Source organism: Protobothrops mucrosquamatus, unplaced genomic scaffold, assembly GCF_001527695.2.
Source record: "Protobothrops mucrosquamatus isolate PMUCROS unplaced genomic scaffold, P.Mucros_1.0 scaffold_160, whole genome shotgun sequence".
In the NCBI taxonomy this organism is placed as follows: Eukaryota; Metazoa; Chordata; class Lepidosauria; order Squamata; family Viperidae; genus Protobothrops; species Protobothrops mucrosquamatus.
Window position 1 is genome coordinate 111,796 of NW_015386236.1, and position 11,054 is coordinate 122,849.

General features: G+C 38.6%; 1 protein-coding gene across 1 annotated transcript in view; it reads right to left on the bottom strand.

Moving 5' to 3' along the window:
- Nucleotides 1-4,631, bottom strand: part of MFSD6 (major facilitator superfamily domain containing 6) — a 20,373-nt gene extending 15,742 nt beyond the window's left edge. Inside the window, exon 1 of the mRNA XM_015821181.1 lies at nt 3,065-4,631. Within this exon, the coding sequence (XP_015676667.1) occupies nt 3,065-4,611 (1,547 nt within the window). The 5' untranslated portion in view covers nt 4,612-4,631. The remainder of the gene's footprint in view (nt 1-3,064) is intronic.
- Nucleotides 4,632-11,054: the final 6,423 nt, after the last annotated feature.

Below are 11,054 nucleotides of genomic sequence, written 5' to 3' on the forward strand. Positions count from 1 at the left end.
TCTTGGCTTTTGTATGGACAAATTCAAGATAGATGGCGAATTGATAAAAAGACTTCTTTTGCTTCTGAAGATGGGATTTTTTTGAAGCAAGTAAGAGATGGTGTTAAAGGTCATATTAAGAGGATATATAATGTTTTATTAGAATTGGACTCAGAAACTGAATTAGTTAAAGATTGTATGATTAAGTGGGCTCAAAATACAGGAGAAACAATACCTATGGATACTTGGGAGTTGATCTGGGTGAGAAATGTGAAGTTCACACAAGCACAAAATTTACGTGAAAATTTTTATAAGATGTTTTATAGATGGCACCTGGATCCCTCAACTATGTCTCGTATTTATCCGAATTATGAATCCAAGTGTTGGAGATGTGGTCATCCAGATGCAACTTTTTTCCACATGTGGTGGACTTGTAAGATTATTAAGGCTTTTTGGATACAATTATGGTGGAACCTACAACAGATTTTTAAAAAAAGGATTATTTTTCTACCACAGTTGTTCCTTTTAGGTATTGTGCAGAATTTAGATGTAAGAGAGACAAATTTGATGCTTTATTGTTTATCTGCTGCTAGACTGTTAATAGCCCAAAACTGGAAGAGCCCAATTCTGCCAACGATGGGAGACTGGAGATTGAAAGTTTCGTATCTTGCTGAAATGGCAAAGATTTCGGCTTATTTGAAGAACCACTCGAATGAACAATTTTTATCAATATGGGGAAGATGGACTGTTTATATTCAAAAGAAACATAAAGTGGTAGAATATAGGTTAGGTTTTTAATTTTGCAAGTTGGTTTATTTCTACTATCTTTTCTTGTAGATTAAGATATTTTGTAGAGTTAGAGATATTAGTATTTGTTTACTTTCATATGAATATTATCCTGGGATTAGGTTTGGGGAGTCCGGGGGGGGGGTATTGTTATTGTGTTTACTTATGATTGTTTTTTATGATTGAAAAAAATAAAATTTCTTTGAAAAAAAAAAAAAGATGTGAAAGGTGATAAGAAAAATGGGAATCCGAAAACATCCCATTGTCCTCATGAGAAACAAGTATACAAGTCAAGAAACCACAGTACAGACAGAACATGGTGAAACAGACTGGCTCCAAGTTGGCAAAGGTATGAAATAAGATTGTATACCAGGGGTCCCCAACCCCTGGATCCCGGCCCACTACTGGCACACAAAGCTCCATTTGTGCGCGCCCACCGCTTACATGAATGGAATTGCGCAGGCTCGTGTGCAACACCTGCCACTCACATGGAATCATCCCCTCTCCTGCCCCCCACCAGTCTTCCAAGCCAGAAAGGTTGGGGCCCGCTGTTGTATGCTCTTCCCTTATTTATTCAATTCATATGGCTGAATATATATTAAAGGAAACTAGATTGGAAGAAGATGAACATAGTTTTAAAAATGGAGGAAAAATATCAATGATGTATGCTATGCTGATGACACTACTCTGATGCAAAGGATTTGCAAGAATCAGTGCTATAAGTCAAAGAGCACAGTGAAAAATTGGGAGTAAAATTAAATGGAAAAAAAAGACGAAACTAATGATAAGTAAACCAACCAACGGATCATTGAACAAATCAATCTAGAGTTCTCACTTGAGGCACAAATGAACAGGCTCAAATGACTCTATTTTGAAAAACTTTCTCCCGTAGCACTCAGATTATGTCACCCAATAACTGTCCCCTTCACAACCTCTCTTATTTTCAGATTTTTTTAAAGTGATTTCAAACATACATATTTACAGTTACCATTAAGACTTACCAAGACTAAATGTTATTAAGATAGGAGAGAAATGAAAAAAAGAAATAGTTTAATTTTTATTTGAAGCAGTTTGTGGTATTGGATCTGATTCAGCTCCTGAAAGAAGCCTATTCCAACTGGAACACTGTTGACTATGTTCAGTTCAGGGGGTTCACTTCTGGAAAACTACTAAATCATTGCCTGAATGGCTGGATCAGCATCATCAGGAGTTGTTATAGTGAGGAAAACAGGAGGAAGGACATTATGTACACTGCCTTCGATGTACACAAAATGAAGGTAGAATATACATCTAATAAACAAGTCATTCCTGAAATGATAGATACTGCACTTATTTAAAAAGTAGGCAACCTTGGCTCTTTTACGACTCGTGGACTTCAACTCCCAGAATTCCTGAGCCAGCCCTGGCCTATACCATTCCAGACAAATGGCTGTCCAGTCTCTTCTTAAAAACCTCCAGTGATGGAGCACCCACTGCTTCTGAAGGCAAACCGGGCCACTGATTAATTGTTCTAACTGCCAGAAATTTCTCCTTAGTTCTAGGTTGGTTCTCTACGTGATGATTCAGGTGCTTGGCAGCTGGCATATATTTTCAACGGTTGCAGCTTCCCGAAATCACATGATCCCCATTTGTGATCTACCAACCGGCTTCTGAAAAGCAACATCAATGGGGCAAGCAAGCAAGGAAGGTCACAAATAGCAAACATGTGATGTTCCGCTTAATGGTTGCCGGAAAAATAACATAAAACCATGTACAGTACAGTCTCATGATGCCTCACTTAACAACTGCATTTCCAAATATGGATGGGGGGCGGGAATTTGGTTGAGATGGCCCAGTGGTAAATTTCAGCATTTGGCTATTTCTTATATAGCAAGAGTTCACCTAGTACTCTTCCATTAACTTACTAGGTACAGCAGTGTTAAGTAAGATAATCTTTCCATATCTCATTCTCATCTGAGACCCAAAGGAATCAAATATTTTGAGAATTAAAAATTACAGCTAGAAAAAAATATTTAAAATTGCTTTGAATGACTGAAAGTGATTTATGGCTCTATAGATTTACACTTCCTGAAAGAGCTAATTTTGCAGATCCATGACATTGTAAGAAATAATTGTTTAGCTCACATGAACAGGACATGGAAACGTAGCTCTTTGTTCTGTACTTGTTCGGTGTCTGTCACTAAGCAGAATTTTTATGTATCTTAATGTATAAGAATGTGCAAATTGCAAAAAGAACCATCTGGATTCTCAACACAGCATTGCCTATTGCGGTTCTAGCATACTTATAGCTTTGGCTTACCTGATGTGACCAATCAGCTCAATCAGCTTGTGGCTGAAGAAATATGCAGTCAGTTCAGAGATGTGACTTAAAACAGAGCAAACTCCAAAAAGCGTGGTGGTGCCATTCAGATCTTCCAGGTGCCAATAAAGGAAGGTGAACACAAAGCCATATCCAAAACCCATAAACCATGCCACAAACAGCACTGAGCCATATTGGATAGTGCAGAGCAGCTTAATCAAGTCCCAAAAACTGAAAGACTGGGACTGGCTTGTATCACTCTGAGTGTCATGGGAGGAATCTGTGGAGGAATTTCTGTCCACGCCGGAATCCTCTGGCTCAGTGCTTTGGTTTTCCTCTTGCTTGTAGTGATTGTACCGGAACCTGAACTGGGTGGCCACAATCAAAGAGAGTGTCATCAAGACTCCAAAGACTATGAAAACAATCCTGTAGTTCTTGTAGTCTGGAGCCTTACAGCCTTGGCCTTCAATGAGCACATCAATACGGGTAGAGTCAATGCCAATGCCTACCGACAGCATGGCCAGTCCCCAGCCCAGAGATCCCCACATTCGTTGTAGCCCATAACGGTCCCGGTGTTTGCCAAGATACTGCAGTGTCACGGTGTCCACTATAGTGACTGAGGAGGCACTGAAAAACTCTCCCACAATCACAACAAGGAGGATGAGCAAGAAGATCGCTTCAACCTCCTGATGATCATATACAAGAGTAAAATGGGCAGGAGGGGCTGTTTTTGTAGTGACTGCAGGTGATGCTGTGGTGTGGCTGGTGTTTCCCAACAGACCCGCAGTAACAATACCTTTTGGTGCACTGGCAACAGTTGCACCCTCTTCTTTTAAAGCATGCTTCCTAGCTCCATTTTGAATAGTTGGAGAAAAGGTTTTTGAATTCGTGGGCAAAGCTGAGCTCAGAGTTGGCAAGCTGTAAGTCAGCAAATCTCTTTTCCCTCGACCTTTTGTTATCGTACTTCCCAGAGTGGGCATGATGGAAGAAATGGAGATATTTTGCGGGGATGCTGCTGTAAGGTGGCTGGCATTGGTAGGGAGAACGGGGATAGGTTTCTTTATTACACACCTTAAGGTTGCTGGCTTAACAAATCCAATTCCCACGTTAAACAGCACCCAGCATAATAGGGAGAAGAGAAGAACAACTTTCCCCTTTTTAAAGCGATCTGCTACCACTCCCCAAAACGGAGCACTGCAAAATTCAATGAAGTATCTAATCCCTACCAGGAGTCCACTCTGGCTGGGAGTCATGCCTAGTTGTTTGTAGTATACAGGAAGCAATGGGTACAGGGAACCATAAGCAGCATAAAAGAAAAAATAAAAAACTTTTGAGATCAAGAGATCATTATTCACTTTCACGCAGTGTCTTTCAAGCCAATCAAGCTCTTCGTCTGGAATAGTAGTGGTCTCAGTTGAAGGAGTATCACTTTGGCTTTGGAGGTCTTGCTCCTTAGGAATCTCACTGAAAGGGTCAGCAAGCACATATTTTCTCTTCTGCTCTTCTTCATCATCAGTTAAGATGGCTACTTTATCATTGGTTGCCATGGTTTCACTGTAAGCATGAGATATGCATGTGATTCTCCAGACTTCAGTTCAAGGAGCCTGTAGACACAAAAAAAGTCAGCAGTTATAATAGGACAGTACTTAAAAGATTTGAGGGGAAGAATGGTATCATTTCAAAGACTAAAATATTTCACTTCTTGCTATGACCTACATATATAAGATCTGAATTGATCTGAGATCAGTACCACTCCTAGATCTCCACGATCCAGTGGTGGGATTCAAATTTGTGAACAACCGGTTCTCTGTGTGGATGCCACTTCTGGAAGTCCATTCTGGACCTGGGCAACAAAAAATTAGCTACCGGTTCAGCCAAACTGGTGCGAACCTGCTGAATCCCACCACTGCCATGATCTTATGTGTCACCTGGAAATCATCTTGGCTGAGCCAGTTGACTTCTAACTTAGCTGATCCCCCAGAGGAAATATTGTGAAGATATTAATGTTGAGTTTCCTTCAAAAATGTAGGGTAGATAGCATCGAATCAGTAGGCATTCTCTCCTTGCTCCACTCCTGGGATGTCTCCAGTCTAGTCTCCTTGAGTCTAGCTATTATGCGCCTTTGCTATCCTTCCCTTTTCTGTTGTTTCTATTGGCTATTTTCTTCCCCACTTCCACATACAGTGGCTGGTGTGCAGAAACAAAAGCACCAGATGGAACATCACTTTTTGCATTTCCCATTGGCCAACTGAAAGGGGCACTAGTCTACACATAGGCAGCAGTATGAGGAGATATGGGGAGGGGGAGGCAAATGCAATTCTGAGACTATGGAAAACAGAAATCATGTGGTAGTTGCAAAGATAAGCATTAAACATGAACTTGTTTACCCAGTTGCTTCTTGAAGCCAAATTGTAGCAGTAAATACTGTAATCAGCACCTTGGAATTAGCTACCATTGTCTTCTAATAAGAGATCCTTGCAATATATAAAAGCATACAATCTCTTAATAAAATTTACCTTAGCTTGACAAAACATCAGTTCTGCTATACCACCAGTACCTTATTCCTTCTTAATCAAAACAGAGAAAATTGCATGCAGGCATAGCTTTGAATGAACAGAGAACTGGGAGTGAAAATGGAGTAGGAATGACCACAAACCAAGTTATTTAAAAATGGTCATGAACACTGAAAATAAAGTCATCTGATCATTTGATAGGAAGTGAAAAGCCAGCCCCCTGACCCAGAGCCAAGGAACCTTTCATAAATTTATTTTATTTTAAAACGTTTAGCCGCTTTGTGGATGGATGGTGCTTTAGACAAAAAGAGCATCCCTTTTCTTGGCTCAGCAAAAGATTTATTGTGAAGTACACACACACACACACACACACACACACACACAGGTATCTATATTATCACAAAACCAGATCAAACAATTTGAATTCCAAAAATAGATGTATTATCCCATAAGGCTTTGTTAGCAAGTTAATTCATATTCTTAAATGACCATGTCAGCTATTTCTCAATGAAACTGATCTTTGTTGTTCCTTAATGTTCCCCTGCTAATTTTAGAATATTATCATTCCTGACATCAGATGTGCGGTGATGCTGCTGAAGATAAATGTGCACAGACTGGCTAATTCATCAAATATAAATTATAAACTGATATAACCGAGACTATTTTAGCAGCCCCCATATAACCATTTGGAAGAATACAAATAATTATTTCAGCAGACATTTTACCTTGCAGCTATGTAGAAGGATGGAGGACTCTCCATTTAGTGCTTGGGAGGGAGAATACAGTTGAGGTTATCATTCATAATTTACTAGGAGTGATAAATTATATGATATAGTACTCTATGCTATGGTGAGTGACGCACACACAAATTCCTTTTTAGGTTACACTTATATTTTAGGCACTAGACTAGAACGTCTTTCTCACTCTGGTGCACTCTGCAATTTATCTTGGACCACAGCATGTACAACTCTTAGATAACATGGTTATATCGATGAAAGAATTCCGTAGTCCTTTTTAAATAATTCATAAGACTGCAGTGATCAATCATCTGTTTTAAAATGTTGGGCTGGTATTTTTAAAGCATTTACCTTATTAGCATCACCCAACAACGTATTTCAGCCAGGAACAATTTTAATACTTACACCAGTCACAAAAGTAAATTAACTATTGGTGTAATTTTTAAAATGTTAGGAATATTGCAATACATATGCACGATCCATTGGAAAAAATACTTTAAGATATTGCTACCTCCTACTTCTAAAAAAACAAAGAAATAATGCAAAGTATGATGACCATTATTATTATGACCCACAAAGGTTATGTAAAATCAATGTATTCATCTGCAAAAGAACTGAGCTTATATCAGCTGCTATCTACATAGCAATTTCCTTGGCTTTTTGACCACAGAAAAACCTAGGTGGTCAATTAGCCAGTCTACAGAAAATTAATCAACGTATCAGTTGAACAATAATTTAAGCTAAAAAGTCTATTAGAAAGCTGAGCTACCGTATCAACTGTTTATTTTTCATGAGTATTCATTATTCCAGGATGTCTTATTCTTTTTATTTTTCTATTCATCCATCTCAGTTGTTATCAATAAGGGTCTGGCTTGGTACGTATGCTGCAATATGAAAGTGTAAAAGAAAGACACATTTCCAGATGCTTGTCTACAGAGATATGACTGACTTCAACTAATGGATGGATGCTGCTCAGATAAAGAAAATGATGACATTTAACAGAAAAGCATTTAGCATTCGGTGCTTGAACAGACCTCCAGCTTACACTTTAGTGCCATTATGGACCTCAGAGGAAGAATACTTGCTGTTAAACCATGTGATACGGGCTTGACATTAACCCCATCACTTAGCTGAAGGGAAGGGAATAAATCTAGGCTGAAAGACATTCACCATTAGAGCTCCTATTATTAGGGAGAGATGGATTGCATCAGAGAGCCACTTGAAACTCAGGAGGGAATTCAGGTAGGAGCCCCTCCCTTTCCTAGAAATAATTCTATTATTTCTATTTCCAATTGTGGGATGCAATTGGCTCAACCAGAAATNCACTTAGCTGAAGGGAAGGGAATAAATCTAGGCTGAAAGACATTCACCATTAGAGCTCCTATTATTAGGGAGAGATGGATTGCATCAGAGAGCCACTTGAAACTCAGGAGGGAATTCAGGTAGGAGCCCCTCCCTTTCCTAGAAATAATTCTATTATTTCTATTTCCAATTGTGGGATGCAATTGGCTCAACCAGAAATAATGCATTTTGTCCCCTTGGTGCCCCATTTTTTTCTAGTTTGTCACTGCATGGCAATACAGTTCATGATTTCTCCCTGGGGAATGAAAAAAAGGAGCCAGGTGGCTGACACAACCATTGACTTCGAAGGATGCGCCTTTGCTACTGGGTTTCATCACAATTATCAAACCCCTTCTATTTCAGTCACTGGAAAATTCCCTAAAGGCATCCTTTCCATTTGCCTACTAAGACCATATTAACTGGTTGGGAGCTTTAGTGAAAGCAGGAAGGGATCTTGCATAACGGAAGTAAAAAGTCAGTACAGGTAGTCCTTGACTTACAACAGTCCACTGAGTGGCCGTTCAAAGTTACAACATCATTGAAAAAAGCGACTTATGACCGTTTTTCACAGTCACAAACTTTGCAGCATCCCCACGATCAAAATTCAGATGCTTGGCGACTGGTTCATACTTATGACCGTTGCACCGTCCCAGGGTCATGTGATCACTTTTTGCAACCTTCTGACAAGCAAAGTCAATGGGAAGCCAGATTCACTTAACAGCCGGGTTACTAACTTATCAACTGCTGTGATTCACTTAACAACTGTGGCAAGAAATATCGTAAAAATGGGGCAAAATTCACTTAAGAAATGTCTTACTTAACAACAGAAATTTTGGGCTCAATTATGGTCGTCAGTCAAGGAGTACCTTGTATTGAAAGAAACAAGAAAGTAAACAAGAGAAATTCTGCAAATATGAAATCTTCTTACATCAGCATAACTCTGTCCACGAAATTACCAAAAGTTCAGATAACCCCTGAAGGCGGCTTTATGATTTCTTGCTGAACAAATTGGAGGAAGAGAGCTATATTGGTTTAAGGTAGCTTTCATAAGCTTATGCCTTTTAATAAAATAGGTTGGTTTGAAAAAGTCTCCCAGATTCCTTTGGATTTTTATTATTTTTGTAGTTTTCCCAGATTTTCCTACATAATGAAGAAGGAAGTAACATTTCCCTTTTAGAACCTGCACTACTTAGCTGCATTAATACAGGCTGCATAAATTTGTCCATGAATCAAAACTTTGGTTTAATGCAAGCGCAGGATTCTGCAGAGAGACACTGAATTATTTTAACTATTAAAGAAGAGGCTGTCTCACCTATTAATTGTAGCCACAGAGATAATTAAAATGCTGGCACTTTTAATCCGTCCTTTCAGTTCTATTAGAAAAGATTGAATAACTGAACTGTGTTTTCTCAAAAAAAAAAAAAAAAAAGAGGAAACCTTTTTTTCCTCAGTAAAGTTTTGGTGGGGCTAAGTATAAACAACTAAATGTACAGTGAAAAGTATAAACATCTACATATAAAAGTCTTCAGTTGACACTAACAAACCATTAAACCGAAAGATTAGATAAATGAAAGCTTGGGAGGAGGAAGGGATAAAATTTGGAGGGAAGATTGATAAAAATACACAAGATGGTTTGTTTGCTAATGAAGAGGAAACATAGGGGGCATGTTTCAGAAAAGGCACTGAAACCCTTTAGTTGAGCACAATCATTCCTTGAAGAACATTTTCTACATAGGATTGAGATTCCCATCCTGAAGACCTCTTGGAAGCCTAAGATACATTTCTGCTACTTAGAGCCATTGTTGTTTTCATGAGAAACAGAAGAAAAGATTCACCTTACTGAGCTTCACTGAGATTGGTAGAATTTTTCTTACCCCCATGGCAATTGGACCAGACTACAAAGAGTAAAAAAATACAGAATAAAGGGTAATATCCCTTTTTTCATTCAGAACAAAAAACAGCTGGCCTGAGATGTATGTCCATTTTTTTAGACAGGCCACCAGCCATAAAACATCCACTTACCAAAAAGCAAACTGTTGTTCTTTGCCATCTTTTTAAATCTGTGCCAAATGTTTCCCAAATAGTCTACTTTTATTTAAAAAAGAAGAAGCAAAAAAACAACATTGCCCTTGCTTCACAAAATATCTGGAACATTTACACACTGAAGCAAGACAATCAGTGGGAAATTGTACCATAGACAATTACAATATTTGCTTAAGCCACCCACCAAAAGAGGCCCCAAAATTACATTTTAAGAAAACTGATTCCCCTTTTTCACATATCCTTTCTCAAATCAGTGGAAATTTCCAAAAGCAACCTCTGGGACCTTGGGTTAGCATGGCCTCTGTACATGTGACAACTCTGCCTCCCCCCATGTTCCACAGTTATTATTTGAATTTTTAATGGCCTGATGACCAATAGAAGACTCATTTGCATATGAGATCAGACCATACCATTTTGTGAATTAAAAAAAGGGGAGCTTAAACACAAAACCATATTGGTGTACATACATATCAGATATTAAATATCTATTCATGTAAAATGATATAATTGTATTTCTGTGTGATTTATTGTGATTTGCGTCTTCTTTAATCATGGAAGGCATACATTTTACGATAAACAGCATTGTTTGTAAAGGTATTAACAATTTATTAAGAACAAAGTGTGCAATTAAAAGCTAGACAATCATTTGTTGTAAATTGTTTAAATATTATTTGTGATGCATTATTAGATGAAATTAATATGGGGGGCCCTTAAATTTTATTTTGCCTAAGGCCCCACGCAGGCATAATGCACCACTGAAGACAATTAGAAGCCTGTTTGTCAGCATTGTTTCTTAGCTATACGTTTTCTTGCTCACTCTTGTTCAGAAGACTTTTTTTTAGTCAATTTTCCCATCACCACTGACATCTCAGGCAAATAATGTTTCCTTCATCAAGCCCACTGATTTGAACATCCATCAATCCCATTTATAAAGCAAAACAACAACGTTAACTATGTACTCATTACCAAGCAGCTTAGCTAGTTTTGTAAGTTCAGAAAAAAATGGTGGCAATGGCTTTTCCTGCAACTACACAGACCACATGGTGCCAACATCTCCTAAACTTTCCCCATACTTATAAACAACACACTCCATGTGGTACCAACAGGTGATTCAGCTCCATATGCTTTTTGGAGCTGCCGCCATGATAGAACCCAGGAAGCTACACATCAATTGACTCATGCAAAATGTTTTACAGGTGGCACTACCCGCCCACAAGACTAGCTAAAATGGCCCCTAACATTTCCCCTACATGTTGGAAATGTAATTTGGCAAGAGGGACATATTATCATATGTGGTGGGAGTGCCCGAAAGCCCGTGTTTTTTGGAACAAGGCTAAAAAATGGTTAGAAGAAATA